The sequence below is a fragment of the Trichechus manatus genome, unplaced genomic scaffold (genome assembly GCF_000243295.1).
Source record: "Trichechus manatus latirostris isolate Lorelei unplaced genomic scaffold, TriManLat1.0 scaffold00072, whole genome shotgun sequence".
Classification (NCBI taxonomy): domain Eukaryota; kingdom Metazoa; phylum Chordata; class Mammalia; order Sirenia; family Trichechidae; genus Trichechus; species Trichechus manatus.
Window position 1 is genome coordinate 13082562 of NW_004444008.1, and position 23692 is coordinate 13106253.

The 23692-nt window shown below is 39.3% G+C and overlaps 1 protein-coding gene across 2 annotated transcripts in view; it reads right to left on the reverse strand.

Annotated features, from left to right (window-relative positions):
- Nucleotides 1-23692, reverse strand: part of CTNND2 (catenin delta 2) — a 993502-nt gene that overhangs the window by 588924 nt on the left and 380886 nt on the right. For both annotated transcript variants that reach the window (XM_004380288.2, XM_004380287.3), the window contains exons 3-4: nucleotides 3787-3821; nucleotides 3275-3391 (exon numbers count right to left, since the gene is read on the reverse strand). Coding sequence is in view for 1 of the 2 variants with exons in the window: in XM_004380287.3 (XP_004380344.1) it covers nucleotides 3275-3391; nucleotides 3787-3821 (152 nt within the window). In the remaining variant the exon portion in view is untranslated. The remainder of the gene's footprint in view (nucleotides 1-3274; nucleotides 3392-3786; nucleotides 3822-23692) is intronic.

Genomic DNA, 23692 nt, shown 5'->3' on the forward strand with positions numbered 1-23692 from the left:
GTGTTTCATTCTGTTGAACATACAGGGCTGCTATGAGTCGGAACCCGCCTGACGGCCCTTAACAACAATAATCTTTCTGATAAATTAAAATTTAGCAGTTACCAAATACATTCCGAAAAACTCGACTAGAGTGTTCAACTCCTGTATTAAAGATACATCTTTTGTAGGTAAATTGTTGAACACATATTACCAGAAAACAAACGTGAAAACTATTAAAAGTACTGTTATTTTCCGGTGTGCGCCAGAGATTCCCAACTAAGAAAGTTCAGCATTATTACTTGACTTACGGTAAAAAAAAAGTTAGTGTGTGTGTATGCTGGAGGGACCCTGGTGGCGCAGTGGTTAAGTGCTCGGTTGCTAACCTAAAGGTCATCAGTTTGAACCCACCAGCCACTCCATGGAAGAAAGATGTGGCAGTCTGCTTCCATAAAGATTACTGCCTTGGAAACCCTACAGGGAAGTTCTACCCTGTCCTATAGGGTCGCTATGAGTTGGAATTGACTCGACAGCAATAGGTATTTTTTTTTTCTTCTGCATATATACATGTTGTTGTTGTTAGTTGCCACTGAGTTAGTTGCCACGGAGACCCCATATGTGCAGAGAACTGCTCCATAGTGTTTCCAAGGATGTGACCCTTCAGAAGCTGATTGCCAGGTCTTACTTAGAGGAGCCTCTGAGTGGATTCAAACTGCCAACCTTTTGGCTAATAGTAGAGGGCTTAAGCGTTCGTAACACCCAGGGATATATACGTAAACATGTATTTATAATTTCTGGTTTACGTTTTACTTAGTTTAAAATTTCTATTTATTGTTATGAGAATTCTATAATTCTATACTTGGAATATATTCACATACACTTAAATATAACCAAATAAAAATATGCAGGCTTCCCTTAAGTAAGAACTGTCCACTGTCCGTGTATTGATCGGCATCTATTCTACACGTCCAACCCCGGGCTGGTTCATCTTGTTTTATTCTGGGATCTTCTTTCTTGCATCTGTAACTTAATTAGCAAGTCCTTCATTTTTAACTCATGCACTTGTTCAAAGTTCTATCTGTAAGTATTGAGTCTTCTTAAGTTCTTTTTTCTCTTCTTCTTCCTTGTCTCTCACTATCTCCGACCTCACCAGCTGCCACCATCTCTGTTGTCTCCACCATCTCTACCAACATTAACAAGCTCCACTGTGTCTTTCTGTTTCTTTCTGCACACTCAGAGACTCATATGCCATGTTTTCGTGTTTGTAGCTTACTTATCTCATAAAACAGTTCATTGTGGAAACCCATCCTAAACAGCTAGTATGTTGTCATTGTGTTGTGTGCTGTTGAGTCAATTCTGACTCATAGCCACCCTAAAGGACAGAGTAGAACTGCCCCATAGAGAAAACAGCTGGTATAGACTTAATTCTTTACAAGGATCCATGATTTTACACGCTCTTCTATGACTCCCCTATTAATTCACAATCACCCCACCCCCCAGCCACCACCAGTTTTTGGACAGGATATACTGACCTGCAAAAAGCAACCTTAGGGGTGAGGGTCTGTGTGTGTACTGAAATATACATACAAATGTAAATACAAATATATTCATTTTTTAATGACTGATGCTTTTATTTCCATGGAATAGATTCCCAAAATTGAAATGTCAAAGGATGGATATATCAGCATTTTGGTAAAGGCTGACAGATGACTGTACAAAAAGATTATAACAATTTATTCTTCAACCACCAATGCATGAGGATAGCTTTTTCCACTCACGCCATCAGCAGATACTGTTGAAAAATTAATTTTATTAATCTTATAGGCATAAACTTAGAAAAATCTTATTGCTATCTTAATTTTCATTTATGACTGGAGAAATTCAGTATCTTTTATGTCTGTGTCTTCATTTGCTTGGAATTTTTTTTTTTCTATTGAGACAATATCTTTTGATTATAAATTAGTAAATTATTCCTTCTATTTTAATCTGTGCTCCTTTTATTTCATTCTTTGCTTGTCTCTCTCTCTCTATTATGTTTTGATCATTCTTTTTCTCCTCCCTCTTTTAATTTAGGAGTTCTGTCCTTTACATGTATTGAAGGTTATCCCTCCCTTCTAAACTCACAATCAAATACTTGTTTCTGTGTTATCACCTGAACAAGGTGACCTCCACTCTACCTCTCTCACTCTCACCAGACACCCTATTCCACGTCTGCTTTCCTTACACTTTAAGAGATGAATGCCCGCATCTCAACTATTAATTAAATCTAATTCTAACTGCAATTACTCCTACTAGAAAAACATATTTATTGACTCTTAAAGAGAAGAAGTAACAATTCTATTGTAATATGTAGACTGTAGAGAAGAAGGATACCATAATCATGAGGGGACATATGTGGGTTTAAATAAAGTTGGATATTCATGCTTATCCTAAGAGGAGCAGTATTATAAAGATTATAGAGAAAACGAGCTAATATGGAAATTAAATGAGCTTCAAGATCAGTCTGCTATCTTATTCTTATATCTTCCTTTTCTATAGCAGACCTCGATAAGTATTTGAGGAAATTTTATTTTTTTAAATTAAGGAATAAAATGCTTCACTGATTTTTGATGGAGAAATTACCAAGATAATGTCTGTTTTAATGATTTAATTTTTAGCCTTTTGTGGGGTTTTATTAAAATAGGTAAAGAGAATTTTATGATTTATTCAAAACAGGCTCATTTCAACTCCTAGTACATTTTATTTCTAAGCTTCAACCACTCTGGTTGAAAAATCTATAATTAAGTGGCGATAAAGAAGGCCTTAGTTATCCTATTGGAACAATACAGCAGTGCAGGATGGCTAAGCATATAAATGGAAGGAGTCATTGCATAGAAAATATTTAGTGCTTTCTATATTACATCGTTATTGTAACTTTTGTTACATAATTGCTATATTGTTTAAAAGATACATATGATGGTCTATATAAGTTAACTGGTGATAGTGAATTTTATAGTTAATATAGTGATGATTAAACAAATATATATTGAGTTCATACACTGTACTAGTCTAGGTGTTGAAAGGATGCCAGATACGTTAGAAATAGTTCATGACCTAAGAGAATTTACAATCTTATGTAAGTTGGGATGGGGTAATGCAGGGAGGGGGTGGACGGAGTAAAGTAAAATGGATAAAAGAAGTATAAAAATAACTTAAAATCCTAACTAGATACTGCACATGATAGCAATCATGTTAGAAAAATAATGGCATAATACTCTTATATTCTAACAACTTTTAAGAGTCATTATATTCCACTTACTTTCACTGGTTGAATAATCCTGGGGGTCAAGTATTCCTGATTCCTGCAGCGATCTAATACAGGAGTCCACCAGCTCAAGACCTGTTGTAAGTTCATCTTCGATGTCTTTTTGACCATCTGAAATAAAATATTTTAAAGTGATGAACAAACACACCATAATCAATGTTAACATTAGAGCTTTAGGTGGTCACCTGATAATCAATAGCATCCTAAACAGATATCACTGCCACGAAGTTCCCATTAGATATCGTATTACAATTGTTGGCCAATCAGCATTAAAGTCAAGGTCGGCCAATTATATGTATCCAAACTTACTTACTTAAACACAATCTTACTAAGGAACTGAGAGAACTTAACTCCCATGAAATCATTAACTCTCACAACAACTTCATTTACATTTGACTTCCATGATGTTGTCATGTTCACTTTGATAAATCTCTTTCTAAAGCTCACAAGAGAATTAAATCAATAGAGATACATGTAGAAGTGCTCATCAAGAAGATGTACTTTACCTTGCGATTGCCAATGAAACTGCTCCTCTGCTGAACTGTAAGAAAGAGAATACACAGGTATAACGCATTGATTACATAAGAAACGACCTTAGACTACAAGCCACAAAGGCACATGAGGCTAGTGATGGTGGCCCTTGGCACCATTACCAAAATGGTGGCCCATTTTGATACAATCTTCTTTTTAATCCATTTGATGTATATTCTTTTTGACTCACAGACATTAACTTTGGCAAACGGTCATTCTTCAAATAATTTTCAGACCAGGGACTCATCTTTTGCAAGATCCAACCTCTTGTACTTATTCCTAACAATAACTTCTACATACATGCAGTCTTACCCAATTGTAGTGATTTTATAGCACAAGTCTGAATAGCGTCATGTCGACTTTATAAGGCAAGCTAATAAATAATGTTTCCTTTTTCATTATAAATGAAGATAAAATAAATCTACGTCTTTTTCTAGACATTTCATATGAACGGTTCCTTTGAGTTGGCTACTATAGCTTAAATTAAATCATTTAAAAATTATAACACTTTACCATCACTTGAATATACATTTCTGAAACTCTCACTTCACGTCTTATAAAATGATTCAGGTAGAAAGGGTTATTCATATACATGATATGCCAAAGACATTGTGCAGAGTGGATCTATGTGGGTGACATAAATTTATTTTGAATGATGTATTAAATATGAAATCTATAAATTAATCAAAACTTTCTGAATAGGAGCAACTCTTTCATTGTATATGCAAACACTTCCTTCATGCTTCCCGTTTATATGTCAGTGGATTCTCTACACTTATTTCACCACATCTTTTCTTTGATTCATCAGCTTCTATGAACAGCTCAACAGTTTCACAACCGTAAGTGGATTTTAGAACTTTAATCTGTACTTCATACATGGCTTCTGAATACATTTATGGGGGAAAAAGGGAATTCTGGTATAAATTGGCATTCAGAAAAGCCGAGATTGATGTAAATGAATTCAAGAGTTATCCCTTAAGAGGCAGTTGACTTTTATGGGGTATCTTGCTCCGGAGCCAATCCACTTTAGCAAACCGGGAGGAGGTTTTACGATGAGCAGAGCTGTAGGAAGAACTGATATATGAAGTAACATGCTGGATTCAGTCAAATCTAATGTTATAAAGTACTAACATCAAACTGTAAAGTTTAACATTTATCATAAAATGTAATCTTAAAATCACTATTTTAAAAATTGTGGGGCAGGTTCACGTATGACGTGGCGTGTAATATAAGGCAGGCCCCTCTTAAAATTCAAGAATCACCCTAATAAATCAGAAGAAACATAGTCACCCTTGACACATTGATATTTTTCAAAGATGTGAATCTCAAAATATCAGTGTTTAAAGAACCATCCGATTGGTCATTTGCAGAACCTGGACTAGAATGCAGGTATACTGATTCTGAGTATTTCCAATTGCCTGCTTATATCACAGTTGCTTGTAGCATTTCATAAACACAGGTATTTTAGGCCACACCATATATCTACAAAATCGCAAAGTTGGGAACCTGTATCATGTACCAAGCATTCCCAATGACTATTATGTGCAGCTAACTTTGAAAAGCACTGGGTGCTATTTTCATTAACTATCCATATAAATTTATAGCTGATTCACAACTTTATTCTTCTATATTTTAAGTCTTGACAAACTCTCAAGGTGGTGTAATTTTGTAAGTGCTTATATGGCATACATATATTTAGGGAAAGAAAATACATTCACATTCTTCTGATACAATAGGAAAGTTCTCATGTTGTATCCTCCAGGGCTTACTACTACCTCTCAGTCATTATAATCATTTTACGTTGTTGGTGGTTGCTGTAGAGTTGATTTCAATGCATAGCAACCCATGTGTGCGGAGTCGAACTACTCCATAGTGTTTTCAAGGCTGTGAGCTTTTGGAAGCAGGTTGCCAGGCCTGTCTTCCCAGGCACCTCTGGGTGAGTTAGAAGCACTAACTTATCGGTTAGTAGTCAAGAACTTAACTATTTGTGTCACCCAGGGAACCAATTCCTTTTACTAGTGGAGCAAAAACAAAAACACAACAACAATGGGGGAAAAAAAAGTTGCTGTTGAGTTGATTCCAAATCATGGTGACCCTTTGTATCAGAGTAGATCTGCATATAGGATGTTCAATGGCTGTGACCTTTCAGAAGCAGATCGCCAGGCCTGTTTTCCAAGGCACCTCTAGGTAGATTCAAATTACTAATCTTTCGGTTAGTAGCTGAGCGCTCAACTGTTTATGACACCCAAATCTCTTTTTATAGATTACTAACAGGCTTAGTAACAGTAAACAAATTGACCACACAGGTCACAAGGGACTCGGTCATGATTTAAACCCATCTGTCCAACCCTGGTAGTGTAGTGGTAAAGAGTCTAGCTGTTAACCAATAGGTCGGCAGTTCGAATCCACCAGCTGCTCCTTGGAAACCCTATGGGGCAGTTCTACTCGGTCCTATAGGGTCGCTATGAGTCGGAGTCGACTCGACAGCATTGGGTTTGTTTTTTTTGTTGGGGGTCCAACTCCGAAGCTCATATTCCTAACTAAAGATCAAAAGACAAGGCGGGAGGAGCAATAAGAGTCAGTGGAAGCCATTCCCACAGTTCATTGAAATCCAGCTCTCCTCTCCTTTCAGGCCCACTGAAGACCACACTGAGCAGTCCCCTCGCACACAGATGGGGCGATGAAAGACAGTGACCAGTGTCACTCCCTGCCCTACGCACAGGACAAGCATGAGATGTGCTAGCCCTTTATTCTCCTTAAGCCCTGTGTTGATATGGGTTCCTGAGTCACTCTGTGGGGCAAAGAAGTCTGCCAACCGGTAGAAAGCATGGAGTGTGAGTAAACAATAGACCATAGTTGGATTAACATTTCTTGGTTGCACACTGACTAATGTGGAAATATATCATCATTTGAGCTCATATGACATTTCCTACTTCCCTATCTTCCATTCCCACAGTCCAGAGATGGAAGAAAGTGCCCTGGGTGATGCTAGCACAAATAAGGTGGCAGCATTGTTTTTGTTCCTCCTTTGGCACTTGTCTGCTTATCTATAACAATGGATATTTTTTTGTGTAGGAGTATACTTTATCACTATTGCATAATATTTATTTTTTTGTTCGTGTCTTTCAAAAGTGTCTGAATTTTATGATGCAACAGAAACAAGAAGAAACACTGTTTATTACAATTGGAAAAATACCATTGACGTTGAATATAAAACGATCCTACTGAGGCAGAGACACCTTCCTTTTGGGCAGACAAAGAACATTAATCACTTCAATGGTTTCCCTGAGTCCTTTAGCACAGTTAAAATGCATTGAAAGTATGATCACTGAGAAGAGAAGTCCCAAGAGATACCTGGGTTGGATTTTATTTCCTTTAAGTACACATTCACTCTCTGTTAGGGAATTTTCTGCAATTGCATATTTTATGCACTTGATTCCTCCTCTTAAAACTTGCTCTAAGATGGATGTTTTAAAATAGCAAACAGACTATTCATTGGCTATAAACATGGATTATGCCTGTTTCTCACATATCAGGGGTCTAGGAATTACCCATGGTAAATGTTCACCCAATTATCTAACTCAATATTACAGAAAAGAAAAGTCATTTTTGAAGCTGTTCTAATTTAAATGTGCTTTCCATTTCTGGACATAAAGTTTGCTTTTACTGCAGAAAGACTATTTCTTGAAATAGAAATCATCTCTAGAGAATTCAGTTTAAGAAAAAATATGGATGTAATTTAGATCAGTCCATATATATTTAAACACATCTATGTATAAGGTCTAGAACCCACTGATTGTGAGAAAAAATAGATTTATAACAAGTAACATTTAATTGTTAAACAAATATGGAAAAAAGAAATGCCAGGAGGATTTTTAACATAATACACTAAGAGGACCAATCCTAATAGCAAAGACATATAGCTCTCACTTTGTCACAGGCACTGTTCTAAGTCCTTTACAGTTAATCTTCATGACAAACCTACTGAGAGAGGTACTGTTATATCCATTTTACAGAAGTGAAAGCAAGGTAAAAGTATACTAACGAACTTGCTGAAGGTCCCATAGTCAGCAACTAGTGGAGTCAGGTTTATGGCTCTTGGCCTCTGCTTCCAGAATCCACATTCTGAGCCACTATTCTATGCACACATTTGGCTCTATCAAAATTAAACTCCTATGTGATTAAGAACGAATGACAAACAAACATTAAAACACACACACACACTTATCCTGGGAGAAGACACTTGCAATGCATATAACTTATAAAAATTAGCATCTACACTACATGAGTAATTCCTACAAATCAATATGATAGAGATAAAAAAGCAAAATGAAAGGAAGCCAATGAATATGTATAGGCAATGCATAGTACAGCAATCAAGAATGTATGGCTACCAATACATTAAAATATATTGAATCTCACTAGTAAATTGGGCTCCCATGCATATGTTAGTTTGTCATACTGTAGGGGCTGGCATGTTGCTGTAATGCTGGAAGCTATGCTACCAGTATTCAGATATCAGAAGGGCCACCCATGATGAACAGGTTTCAGCTGTACTTCCAGACTAAGACAGACTAGGAAGAAGGACCTGACAGTCTACTTCTGAAAGGAATAAGCCAGTGAAAACCTTATGAATAGCAGTGGAATGCTGTCTCATATACTGCCAAGAAGATGAGCCTCTCAGGTTGAAAGGCATTCAAAATACAACTGTGGAAGGGCTGCCTCCTCAAAGTAGAGTCAACTTTAATGATGTGGATGGAGTTAAGCTTTTGGGACCTTCATTTGCTGATGTGGCACAACTCAAAAAAAGAAGAAACAGCTACAAATATCCAATAGTAACTGGAACATGGACTGTACGAAGTATGAATCTAGGAAAACTAGAAATTGTCAAAAATGAAATGGAATGCATAAACATCAATATCCTAGGCATTAGTGAGCTGAAATGGACTGGTATTGGCCATTTTGAATTGGACAATCATATGGTGTACTATGTCGGGAATGACAACTTGAAGAGAAATGGCATTGCACTCGTCGTCACAAAGAACATTTCAAGATCTATCCTGAGGTACAACACTGTCAGTGATAGAATAATATTCATATGTCTACAAGAAAGACCAGTTTATACAACTATTATTCACATTTACTATTATTCACACCAACCACTAAGGAAAAAGATGAAGAAATTGAAGATTATTACCAACTTCTAGTCTGAAATGGATCGAACATGCAATCAGGATGCATTGAGAATCACTAGTGATTGGAATGCGAAAGTTGGAAACAAAGAAGAAGGATCAGTAGTTGGAAAATATGGCCTTGGTGATAGAAACAATGCCAGAGATCACATGATAGAATTTTGCAAGACCAACGACTTATTCATTGCAAATAGCTTTTTTCACCAACATAAACAGCAACTATACACATGGACCTCACCAGATGGAATACATAGAAATCAAATCAATTACATTTGTGGAAAGAGACAATGGAAAAGCTCAATATTATCAGTCAGAACAAGGCTGGGGCCAACTGTGCCACAGACCATCAATTGCTCATATGCAAGTTCAAGTTGAAGCTGAAGAAAATTAGAACAAGTCCAGTAGAGTCAAAATAAAACCTTGAGTATATCTCACCTGAATTTAGAGACCATCTCAAGAACAGATTTGACCCATTGTAACACTAATGACTGCAGACCAGACGAGTTGTGGAATGACATCAAGGACATCAAATATGAAGAAAGCAAGAGGTCATTAAAAAGACAGGAAAGAAAGATTAAAATGGATGCCAGAAGAGAATCTGAAATTTGCTCTTGAATGTCAAGTAGCTAAAGCACAAGGAAGAAATGAAGTAAAAGAGCAGAACAGAAGATTTCAAGGGGCGGCTCTAGAAAACAAAGTATTGTAATGACATGTGCCAAGACCTGGAGTTAGAAAACCAAAAGGGAAGAACTTGCTTGGCATTCTCAAGCTGAAAGAACTGAAGAAAAAATTCAAGCCTCAGGTTGCAATATTGAAGGATTCTACAGGGAACATATTAAAGGACGCAGGAAGTATTAAAAAAAGATGGAAGGAATACATAGAGTCACCATAACAAAAAGAATTGGTCGACTTTCAGCCATTTCAGGAGGTAGCATATGATCAGGAACCGACGGTACTGAAGGATGATGGTACTGAAGGTAAGCTGCACTGAAGGCAATGGTGAAAAACAAGGCTCTAGGAATTGACAAATGTCAACTGAGATGTTTCAACGAATGGATTCCTGGAACTGACAAATACCAATTGAGATGTTTCAATAAACAGATGCAGCGCTGGAAATGCTCACTGGCCTATGCCAAGCAATTTGGAAGACAGCTACCTGGACAACCGAGTGGAAGAGATCCATGTTTATGCCTATTCCAAAGAAAGGTGATCCAACCGAATGCAGAAATTAGTGAACAATATCATTAATATCACAAGCAAGTAAAATTTTCCTGAGGATCATTCAAAAGAGGCTGCAGGAGTACATCGACAGGGAACTGCCTGAATTCAAGCTGGAATCAGAAGAGGACAGGGAATCAGGGACATCATAGCTGATGCCAGATGGATCCTGGATGAAAGCAGACAATACCAGAAAGATGTTTACCTGTGTTTTATTGACTATGCAAAGGCATTCGACTGTGTGGATCATAACAAATTATGGATAACAGTTTGAAGAATGGGAATTCCAAAACACTTAATTGTGCTCATGAGGAACCTGTACATAGATCAAGAAGCAGTCATTTGAACAGCAAAGGCGTGTGTCAGGGATATATCCTTTCACTATACCTATCCAATCTGTATGCTGAGTAAATAATCCGAGAAGCTGGATTATATGAAGAATAGGGCATCAGGATTGGAAGAAGACTCATTAACAACCTGTGATAAGCAGACGACACAACCCTGCTTACTGAAAATGAAGAGGATTTGAAGCACTTATTGATGAATATCAAAGACCATAGCCTTCAGTATGGATTACACCTCAATATGAAGAAAACAAAAATCGTCACAACTAGATCAATAAGCAACATCATGATAAACGGAGAAAAGACTGACGTTGTCAAGGATTTCATTTTACTTGGATCCACATTCAGCATCCATGGAAGCAGCAGTCAAGAAATCAAACGAAGCATTGCATTGGGCAAATCTGCTGCAAAAGACCTCTTTGAAGTGTTAAAAAGCAAAGACATTACCTTGAAGAGTAATGTGTGCCTGACCCAAACCATGGTGTTTTCAATCACCTCATATGCATACAAAAGCTGGACACTGACTAAGGAAGACCCAAGAAGAATTGACACCTTTGAATTACGGTGTTGGTGAAGAATACTGAATATACCACGGACTCCCAGAAGGACAAACAAATCTGTCTTGGAAGAAGTATAACCAGAATGCTCCTTAGAAGCAAGGATGGTGCGACTACATCTCATAGTTTGGACATGTTATCAGGAGTGACCAGTCCCTGGAGAAGGACATCACACTTGGTAAAGTAGAGGGTCATCGAAAAAGAGGAAGACCCTTACTGAGATGGACTGACACAGTGGCTACAACAATGGGCTCGAGCATAACAATGACTGTGAGGATGGCTCCGGATCAGGCAGTGTTTGGTTCTGTTGTATAAGGGGTCGCTATGAGTCAAAACTAAGCGGATGGCACCTAACAACAACAACAGTAAATGGAGAGATAAACACAAGATGCCACTTTTTGCCCTCCAGACTATCAAACAATTTGAAAGTCTGACAGTACCAAGCGTTGGGGTACAGTTGCTGTTGAGTTGATTTGAACCCATGTGGTGTCAGAGTAGAACTGTGTTCTATAAGGTTTTTCAATGGCTGGTTTTTTGGAAGTAGATCACCAAGCCTTTCTTCCAAGCTGCCTCTGGGCAGACCGACCTTCCAACATTTCAGTGAACAGCCAAGCATGTTAACCATTTGCACCTCCCAGGGACTCCAAGTGTTGGTGGGAGATGGGAAAATACGAACTCTCATTCACAGCAGATAGGAAAGTAAATTAGTGAAACACGTGCAAAAGCTACGAGACAATACCTGGTAATGTTGAATATGCAAATACCTAACCACCCAGCAATTCTGCGTCTAGGTCCGGACTCTAGGAAAACCCTTGCACCTGTACCCAGAAACTGTACAGAACTGTTCACGCCTACATTGTTAGTAACGGCAAAACAATGAAACAAACCTACATGACTAGCAATGGAGGAATGAAAAAATATAATATGTTTACATATCATATATTACATATATATGGAATGAATACTATTCAGTAGTTAAAATAAATGAGCCAGATACACATATACCAACACAATAGTTCTTAAAAACAAAATGTAGAGTAAAAAGTGTAAGCTGCATATATTTCAGGCAGAAACAAAATCATGTAATTTTTAAACAGTCACAAAACAATATTTTTAATGAATACATACATATTTCACTGTTATCATGTGCCATCAAGTCCATTCTGACTCAGGGCGACCCTGTAGAACTGCACCATAGTGTTTCTGAGGCTATAATCTTTATGGAAGCAGATCGCCAGGTCTTTCTCCCATGGAGTGGCTGGTGGGTTAGAACCACTGACCCTTCAGTTAGCAACCAAGCACTTAACTACTGTGCTACCAGGTCTCCTTACATATAGATACAGAATATGTAAATACGTAGATTAAAATGATACCCCCACATTCACGATAGTGGGGTCTCTGTGAGAGAAAGCAGAGAAATGAGTCTGAGGAGTAAAAAAGGAGCTTTACTTTTATATCTAATATTTGACCTTATAAAAGATGAACTGAAGTTATGAGAACAAAATGTTAACATTAATTTAAAAATATTTTTTATACTTGGAATAGAAACCGTATGATTCTTGCATTTTAAAACACACATGGTTAAATGCTTAGATAAATCCTTGTCACTCAATTCTACATAATATTTTTAGAGCTTCTAGAATTGTTTATAGTTGAAAATTAAATCATGCCAAAGAAAATTCTGAAATATATAAAAAACAAACAAACAAACAAAAAAAAAAAACTTGGTGCCATCAAGTTGATTCTGACTCATAGCGACCCTATAAGACAGAGTAGAAATGCCCCACAGGGTTTCAAAGGAGCAGCTGATAGATTCGAACTGCTAACCTTTCGATCAGCAGCCGAGCTCTTAATCACTGTGCCACTAGGGCTCCAAATAAAATTCTGAAATATATAAATAAAAATAATAAAGAAGGATAATATCTTAGAGATATAATTACTTTCTCCCATTGCGTGTTAAGAAAAATGATAGTACCACCTATACTGTTTCAAGTTTTATAGAGTTTGAACATCTCAAGTAAGCAACCAATAACTTTCAATTTCTGAGGGCATGGAGTGAGGGGAAAAAACTAGTTTAAACCAAAGAATATCCTTTGAGTTCCTTGAGAGTGATCTCCACCCCCATCATTTCCAATTGATGACACTCTGCTTACCCATCTCCAGGCCATTTCTTACATATATATGCTTATAAAAGTTCAGAGAGTTTTCTTAATGTCAGCAAAAGACACAATGGAAACCACTACTATAGATACTCTGTCCATTACGAACTTGCTCAAATGCATTTTCTTATTTTCTTTTTCCACTTTTTGATGCCAAGAACGTCAATCTCTACACTGTCTCGTGTGGCGTATTATTGCTCATAATATCTTTCAAAATGAAATAAAGGTAAGGGACAATGAGTTTTTGGTTAGTGTGTTTCAAGTTAAGCAATGCACTTAAAACACAGCCAGAGAAACGGATGTGAAATAAATTGCTTCTAACCCGGTATCAGAGTCTAGCCTACAGGAACAAAGATCCTTGTATTTATGATGCCCATATGACACAAAATTGTATTCTGAAAGAAAATATGTTTTAGTCTATGTTTTCACATGCAGCACATCACAAAAATAGGCACTGGCTGCAAAATAAAATGACCTTGGTCAAAATTTCCAAACACTGTGGATATAGAACATGTTTAATTAAATTGAGAGAAGTGGTACCCCAAGGAGCTTTTCCTTAGGAGGCTGTTACACTTTTCACATCAGTGTGTTGTATCCAGGATCTGCTAGTTTGGGTTGGTGAATAACCCTGCTTCCCCCAGAACTTTCTGTGAAATTGATATTCCTTCAATCTCTTGTTGCCTCTATATCAGCCATCCATGAAGTATTTCCAAATGCGTGTCAAATATCTCCCTCAACCAAGGAGGCTTTTTTTTGTTTTGTTTTAGATTGCACATTTTATTTCTGATTTAACTCTTTTTATCAAACATGTAATTTCAGAATTATTATTAAAAATTTACATTGCTATAAGCACTATCGATAGAACCATAAATCTCCTGAGTCAGAAGGCTGGTAGCGAAATGGTCAATGTGTAAGCTCTCCGGAGCCAGACTGCCTGGGTTTGGAGCCTGGCACGGCTACTTCCATCCTGGGGAGTCTTTGGCATGTTACTCAAACTCTCTGGGCCTGCGTGGAGCCATTCAGTTGACATCAGGTGCTTCGTCTTGGGACTGGCACATCATGAGGAAGTGTGGAATGCCTTGGATTTTATTGTGGTTGTTGTTGGGTGCCATTGAGTCCATTCCAACTCACAGCGACCCTATAGGACAGAGCAGAACTGCCCCATAGGGTTTCCTAGGCTGTAATCTTTACAGAAGCAGATCACCAGGTCTTTCCCCCTGCGGAGCAGCTGAGTGGGTGTGAACTGCTAGCCTTTCAGTTAGCAGCTGAGCGCTTAATTTTGCACCACCAGGGCTCCCTTCATATTCTGTAGCACATGTTAAAATGGTTGCTGAAGTAGATGTACCACAATCTAGTTCATCCCAGGGAGTTTACTACAATTCATGATGGGAGAGTTGAAATAGGGACGGATATGGGGAAACGCAGATGGTGGCCATTAAGAAAAACCCAGGTATAGTAGTGCTGGTTCCCAGGCAGTTGGTGACAGCCAGTGCCAGGGAAAGTGGCTTAACAAAGTCACCAAAAACTCTCAGTGAGCACTCGCTGTGGCTCTGGGGATCTGAGAAGAGAGATGCAGTGGAGGTCCTCTGAGACTTTGCAGACTGGTGTGGGCACGGACATATCCCATATGACTGGGGGACCTTTGCATGAAGAGGGGTGTTCCAAGCACCACCACTGTTAGGATCCTGAGCAGGCCACTGACTCTCAAGGCCTCAGTTTGCTCACTGGTAAACGGGAGACATCACTCAATTCCTTCCCATAGAGTTGTGAAAACTGGGTGTGATAATGTGAAATGCATAGAACACACTTTTAAATGTCAGCTGTCACTTTCACAGGCAGAGGTAGAGCGGTCTGAGAGAGAGTATAGCCAATTCATAGAACTGGAAGGAGCACAGTAGGTCAACCACAAGAATTCAACTTGGTTTTGTTTGGGGACCAATACGTATTATCACGCAGATATGTGACACTCTCTGCAGAACTTACATTGCCCATCTTCTTTGATCCACATTAAAACGGAGAAGAAGAGAGTCTGTGATTACTAAAGAAAGACGATCTGCTTTAAATTTGGGAGTTTCCCAATCAGTCCTGCACAGGATGGGTCTCCTGGCGACTGTGCCGTTCTTGCTGTGGTAAAAACCTAAAACTCCATTTGGTATTTCAAAACCATGGAAGAAAATAAAGCAGATTTAAACTGCTATTATGTCCTTTTAGTCCGACCCAGGGGAAATTCATATTCCTAAGCCAATCTTGTTGGAGTTGGCGACTGACAAATTATCCAAGCAACTGATACAGCAAAGTGGTAATGGCTCCCACACTGTAACCCGGATGCACACGGCTCCTGTGTTTATCACAGAATACCACAACATGGGCAGATCTGTCAGCCAGCTAGACAGCGCTAAGCAAGGAAGAATGAACATGAATTCTGTTTTGTTTGAATTCCGTTGAAAATAAATACTCCAGATTCTAACAGACACAAAGAATTAGCCCTGGGCTCAATGACCCTTAATGTGCTATCTACACAAAGCCAAGCTCTTACCATGGGAAAGGCATGCATTGAAGTTTCTCTTCTTCAAGTGCTCTTATAATTTGGAGTTGTTAGCTATATTACAAGAGACGTATTATATATAAAATTCAATATCAGAAGGAACATTCTCACATTATTTCTCCTTCCATAATTTGCTGGGAAACTTCCCATACATGCACTAGGTATTATTGTTTAAATGCTTATAGAAGCATACCAGAATTTTACTGTAGTTGAAGCAACACTTCCAAATGGCAACCAAATTAGAAAATAAACTATCATAGTGTCTTTGCCAATGGGCATTCCATAACCTGGAATGCAGTAAGTTGCGATTCCAATTAAGATGGATACCATCGATCAATTGGAGAGCGTATAAAAATCTGAAGTATGTTCCAAACCATCACAAACGGAAACTTTGCACAGTTTATGTGCTCAGTGTATACCACTGCATCGTACGTTGTTTAACATTAGTAATTCTCCTTTGGGGTTCATTACAATTCGTAATTAGATAGTTGATTCACAAGAATACTTCATTCCCTGATCCTGTAAATGAACAGAGAGCTCACTGCATCATGCAGTTTGATCATTCATAAATGATTTCCTAGGTGGGAGAAGAGTAGCTGCTGTATTTGCTGACAGAATTGGCACCTATATCACAGTTCTCTGATGGTCCAAGTTTCAGTCTTTTGCATTTAATATCTTTTCTTTCACAGAATTATTCCTGTCAAGTTACCTCTTCAACCTTGAGGCCATCTTTGAACAATTATAGGGGACTAACTTATCTTTCCCTTGGCTTCTTGTGATTGTGTTTGGTGTATTGGTGCGTGCATGTGTGCATGAGTGTGTGTGCATATGTGCGCACGGGTGTACACGGGTGTATGCACGTCTCATTCTTCCCTTCCTCCAAAACATGCTGATTTGTTCACAGTCTTTCTTTCACTAGCTCTATTGTTCTCCATTGCTACTGCTGTGGTTAGTTCCATTAAGTCAACTGCAACTCATGGCGACCCCATGTACAACAGAATGAGAGGCTGCCCAGTCCTGCACCATCTGCATGATCATTAGCATGCTCGAGTCCATTGTTGAGGCTACTGTGCATTTTGAGTGCCTTACAACCTAGAGGGCTCATCCTCCAGCACTATATCGGACAACATTCTGTTGTTGTCCATAGGGTTTTCATGGGCTAGTTTCCAAAAGTAGATCACCAGGTCTTTCTTCCTAGTCTGTCTCAGTCTGGTAGTTCTGCTGAAATCTGTCCACTATGGATGACCCTACTGGTATCTGAAGTACTGGTGGCATAGCTTCCAGCATCACAGCAACATACAAGCCCCCACTGTATGACAAACTGACAGACCAGCAGTAGACTGTTGTCTGTGACACATATGTGAAAACCTGAGTATTGAATTTACTGCAGTTGATAGGATTTTATTAACATAAGTAAAGGTAAAATCTCTTATTACATATTTAATGCAAATAATCATTGCTTGTTTCACATAAAAGAGAAAACTGAATCTTTTGTTTTGAGTACCAACAGATGATTCTTGGAAACAACGTTTCCATTTAAGGGCCCTTATAGAGCAGAAATCCTTCACTATTGCAACTTCAGGCTTCAATTTTTTTCTTCAGTTCTTTCAGCTTGAGAAATGCTGAGCGTGTCGGTTTCCTATCTCCAGCTCTCGTGGTTTTCTATCTCCAGCTCTTTGCACATGTCATTATAATACTTTACTTTGTCTTCTCGAGGGACCCTTGGAATCTTCTGTTCAATTCTTTTACTTCATTTCTTCCTTTTGCTTTAGCTACTCAACATTCAACAGCAAGTTTCAGAATCTCTTCTGACATCCATTGTGGTGTTTTCTTTCTTTCCTGTCTTTTTAATGACCTCTTGCTTTCTTCATGTATGATACCCTTGATGTCATTCCACAACTCATCTGGTCTTCAGTCATTAGTGTTCAATGGGTCAAATCTATTCTTGAGATGGCTTCTAAATTCAGATGGGATATACTCAAGGTGTACTTTGGCTCTCGTGGACTTGTCTTAATTTTCTTCAGTTTCAACTTGAACTTGCATATGAGCAATTGATGGCCTGTTCCACAGTCAGCTCCTGGCCTTGTTCTGACTGATGATATTGAGCTTTTCCATCGTCTCTTCCCACAGATGTAGTCAATTTGATTCCTGTGTATTCCATCTGGCGAGGTCCATGTGTATAGTCGCCATTTATGTTGGTGAAAAAAGGTATTTGCAATGAAGAAGTCATTGGTCTCAAAATTCAATCATGCAATTTCCAGAATCGTTTCTATCACCAAGGCCATATTTTCCAAGTACCAATCCTTCTTGTTTCCAACTTTGGCATTCCAACACCAGTAATTATCAATGCAACCTTACTGCACGTTCGATCAATTTCAGACTGCAGAAGCTGGTAAAAGTCTTGAATTTCTTCATCTTTGGCCTTAGTGGTTGGTGTATAAATTTGAATACTAGTCGTATTAACTGGTCTTCCTTATAGGTGTATGGATATTATCCTATCACTGACAGCGATGTACTTCAGGATAGATCTTGAAATGTTCTTTTTGAAGATGAATGCAATGCCATTCCTCTTCAAGTTGTCATTCCCAGCACAGCAGACCATAAGGTTGTCCAATTCAAAATGGCCAATACCAGTCCATTTCAGCTAATTAATGCCTAGGATATCGATGTTTATGCATTCCATTTCATTTTTGACGATTTCCAGTCTTCCAAGATTCATACTTCATACATTCCATGTTCCAATTATTATTATTTCAAGAGGTAGCATATGATCAGGAACTGATGGTACTGAAGGAAGAAGTCCAAGCTGCACTGAGGCATTGGCAAAAAACAAGGCTCCAGGAATTGACGGTATCAATTGAGATGTTTCAACAAATGGATGTGGCCCTAGAAGCGCTCACACGTCTATGCCAAGAAATCTGGAAGTCAGCTACCTGGCCGAACAACTGGACGAGATTCATATTTATGCCTATTCCCAAGAAAGGTGATCCAACTGAACACAGAAATTATCGAACAATATCATTAATATCATATGCAAGTAAAATTTTGATGACGATCATTCAAAAGCAGCTATAGCAGTATTATTGACAGGGAACTGCCAGAAATTCAGGCTGGATTCAGAAGAGGATGTGGATCAAGGGATATCATTGCTGATGTCAGATGGATCCTGGATGAAAGCAGAGAATACCAGAAAGATGTTTACCTGTGTTTTATTGACTCTGCAAGGGCATTCGATTCTGTGGATCATAACAAATTATGGATAACATTGAGAAGAATGGGATTTCCAGAAGACTTAATTGTGCTCATGAGGAACCTGTACATAGATCAAGAGGCAGTTGTTTGGACACAACAAGGGGATACTGCTTCATTTAAAGTCAGGAAAGGTGTGCATCAGGGTTGTATCCTTTCACCATACCTATTCAATCTATATGCTGAACAAATAATCTGAGAAGCTAGATTATATGAAGAAGAATGGGGCATCAGGCTTAGAGGAAGACTCATTAACAACCTGCGGTATGCACACAACACAACCTTGCTTGCTGAAAGTGAAGATGACTTGAAGCACTTACTGATGAAGATCAAAGACCACAGCCCTCAGTATGGATTACACCTTAACATAAAGAAAACAAAAATCCTCACAACTGGACCAATAGCAACATCATGATAAATGGAGAAAAGACCGAAGTTGTTAAGGATTTCATTTTACTTGGATCCACAATCAACACCCATGGAAGCAGCAGTCAAGAAATCAAAAGGTATATTGCATTGGGCAAATCTGCTGCAAAAGACCTCTTTAAAGTGTTGAAAAGCAAAGATGTCACCTTAAGACTAAGGTGCGCCTGACCCAAGCCATGATATTTTCAATTGCCTCATATGCATGCGAAAGCTGGACAACGAATAAGGAAGACGGAAGAAGAATTGATGCCTTTGAATTATGGCACTGGCAAAGCATATTGAATATCCCATGGACTGCCAGAAGAACAAACAAATCTGTCTTGGAAAAAGTACAAGGAGAATGCTGCTTAGAAGCAAGAATGAAGAGACTACGTCTCACATACTTTGGACATGTTATCAGGAGGGATCAGTCCCTGGAGAAGGATATCATGCTTGGGAAAGTACAGGGTCAGTGAAAAAGAGGAAGACCCTCGAGGAGATGGATTGACACAGTGGCTGCAACAATGGGCTCCAGCATAACAACGATCGTGAGCTTGGCGCAGGACTGGGCAGCGTTTCCTTCTGTAGTACGGAGGGTTGCTATGAGTCGGAACCGACTCGATGGCACCGAACAGCAACGACAACAACATACAGCAGAAATCATCAACAGTAATGATCGTGCACAACAGACTGAGTGGTAGTATAGGTGGTTACTTCCTTATGAGCAGTGGTCTCTGAACCATCTGTATGTTTACTTAAAAAGTTTAGTAGGTACACAAATATTCAGAGACAGTTTATTCATAATTACCCAAAATACCCCTCCCCATGGGAATGCTTAAACAAACTGGTAATCCATACCATGGGATACTATGTAGCAGTAAAAAGGAATGGATAACTGATACAGGCAACAAGCAATGACTTGGCAGGACCTCAAGGGGACTATGCTGAGTGAAAAAAGAAACAATTTTGAAAGGTCATATACTGCACGATTCCATTTATACGAGATTTTTGAAGCAACACAATCACAGAGATGGAGAACAGATCACTGGTAGCCAGGCGTTAGAGATGGGGTGGGATGGGTGTGGCTCTACGGGTTTAGCGTGGCGGAGCCTTGTGGGGGTGGGACAGTTCTGCATCTTGACTGTAGTGGTGGCGACACAAAGCTACACATGTGATAAAACTGCAGAGGGTTAAGCACACACATACGCAAAGGAGGGAATGTGAAACTAGGCAACCGTGAAAAGCTCTGTGGATCGCACCAACGCCCGTCTTCTGACTGGGACAGTACATGACAGTTGTGCAAGGCATTACCGTTGGGGGAAACTGGTGAAGGGACTTCCCTGTGTTTTTCATTTCTTTTCTATTTTTTATAACTTCCCATTTATCAATAATTGTTTCAAACAAAAAGCTAAAAAAACGTTCAGGCAGAAATTAGCTTTTTTCTGAATGCAATATACCACTCAGTTATCCCCATGTAATAATTACAGTTGCATTAAAAGGAAGGGAGGAAGGGAGGGAGAAAAAAAAGAAGGAAGGCAGAGAAGTAGGAAGGCAGGCAGGAAAACAGGAAAGCAGGAAAAAGACAGGAAGGAAGGCGGAAAGGCAGGCAGGCAAGTAAAAAGGAACAGAGGAGAAAAGGAAGAAGGAAGGGAAAAACAAGAAACAGTGTCACTTCTGATTATCCTTTTTGTGCCTGATTCTTACCAGGGAGAGCTCAGCTGACCCTACCCTGGGCTCTTCTGTCCTGTGAATGAAAGAGCTCTCCATGGAGCATAATGTAACAATCACACTGCCCACTGCCAAACCCCTGCAGGACTTGGGCTGCTACTGAATGAAAATACATCCATTCTGTCTCCGCTTTCCTGATCATCAGGACCCAGGCTTCATCTCCATTGCTGTGTTTCTTGGGGGAAATTAAAAACAGTATTTTGGCTTACAGTACTAGAGCAAAGCAAAAGTCTTAATGCATTTGACGTGAGTCCAAGACACCTCACGTAATAGAATTCATTGGCTCTCTGGGAGCATATTCATTCACGTTAGGTTTTCGCATGGCAGATATGCTTCCGCTCCTCCTGCCAATTTGCAGGCGAGCCACAGGCGCAATCTGCTTCCACAGACCCCCTCATGGCCCTCCCAACTCTTGGAAACTGGTTTCCTGTGGTTACAGCTCTCTCCAGTTTTCCATATTTATTTCGGTTTAAAAAGTCAAATTTTTTAATTAAAAAACTATTACTTTCTTGCAAACATTTAATATCTGGTATTTGAAACTGAAAACATAGATCAGCCTCCCCACTCTCCCCATATTTGCAACAGCTGTATTTGTCCTGGAGTTCTCCTTCACAGAAAGCATGGTGATTTGCATGTGAGGTCTCACTCAACTAATATACTACAAGTGGAATGTATAAAATCATTAAAAACCCGTGAAAAAAATCCATGAAATAAAATCTCTGCTAATTTCTTAAGGTATTTAAAGTGCATCCTCTCCAGAAATCATTCTGACATGCTTAGCAGCCAGCTAGGTCTCTGGGGGGTACAAATGGGTTGCACTTGACTACTAACTTAAAGGTTGATCGTTGGAACCCACCCAGTGGTACTGAGAAAGAAAAGCCTGGCAATCTGTTACTATAAAGATTACAGCCAAGAAAACCCTCTGGAGCAGTTCTACTCTGACACAGATGGGATTGCTATGAGTTGGAATCAACTTGAGGGTAACGAGTCTGTTTTTATTTTTTTATAGCATCCATCTACCCGTTCTCGATCCAAAATGTGCCTTGAAACCTACTCCTCTTAACTGTCTGAGTTGGAACCATATGTTCTCTTTTTCCTGGTGCTAGAAAGGGCTCTGCATCTGGAGGGTGAGTAACTCTTTCCATCCTAGATGCTCCACTGCCTGAGAGGAACACCAAGCCAGTCCTGCCCCTCTCTGAACTCAGTCTCCTTACATACTGAGACAACCACATCAGGGCTGGCTTCAGAGGTGGAAGAGTACGCTATTACCCAGGGTCCCACAGTCAGAGGACCCCTCGCCTGGTTTAACGGTCTGCCGTCCTGATTGTGAAACTCTTGATACTTTTATCTTTGAACTTATGTTTTGCATGTGAAGTCCGATGGGACCATGGATCATGATGCACGATAGGCCCGTGCATTGTTCCTTGCTGCGCCATTCACAGAGAGCATCTGCTGTGCCCTGGTGGACCAACACGCTGTGAGAATTCAGCAAGACTCAAGGCCAGTACAAGGCAAGCTTGTTATGTCTGCAACTAAGAAACCAGGAGTGCCAACAGCCCCAAGAGGCAATGCTTTCCTTTGAACCAGAACTTGCTTGCATTGCAGAAAGGCGGCAATGTCATTCTAAGCAACAGACAACCATGGAACCATACTATATCCTTTCTCACTTTTGTGACTTCCCTATATTAGCCAACTTGCTGTTGTTGTTAGGTTTTTACTCATAGCGACCCCATGTGACAGTACAACTTACTGACGGAGAGCAAAGAGGACAGCCTTCAGTACGGATTACACTTCAACATAAAGAAAACAAAACTCCTCACAATGGGAACAATAAGCCACATCATGACAAATGGTGAAAAGATTAAAGTTGTCAAGGATTTCATTTTACTTGGATCCACAATTAACACCCATGGAAGCAGCAGGCAAGAAATCAAATGACGTATTGCATTGGGCAAATCTGCTGCAAAAGACCTCTTTCAAGTGTTAAAAAGCAAAAATGTCACTTCGAGGACTAAGATGTGTCTGACCCAAGCCACGGTATTTTCAACTGTCTCATATGCATGTGACAGCTGGACAATGAAAAAGAAAGACTGAAGAAGAACTGATGCCTTTGAATTATGGTGTTGGTGAAGAATACTGAATATACCATGGACTGCCAGAAGAACAAACAGGTCTGTCTTGGAAGAAGTACAACCAGAATGCTCCTTAGAAGCAAGAATGGCGAGACTTCTTCTCATGCTATGAGGAGGGACCATCAGAGACCAGTCCCTGATGACCAAGGAGGACATCATGCTTGGTAAAGCAGAGGGTCAGCAAAAAAGAGGAAGACCCTCAAGGAGATGGACTGATACAGTGGGTACAACAATGGGCTCAAATGTATCAACGACTGTGAGCATGGTGCAGGACCAGGCAGCGTTTTGTTCTGCTGCGCTTAGGGTTGCTATGAGTCGGAACCAACTCAACGGCACCTAACAACAACAGTCT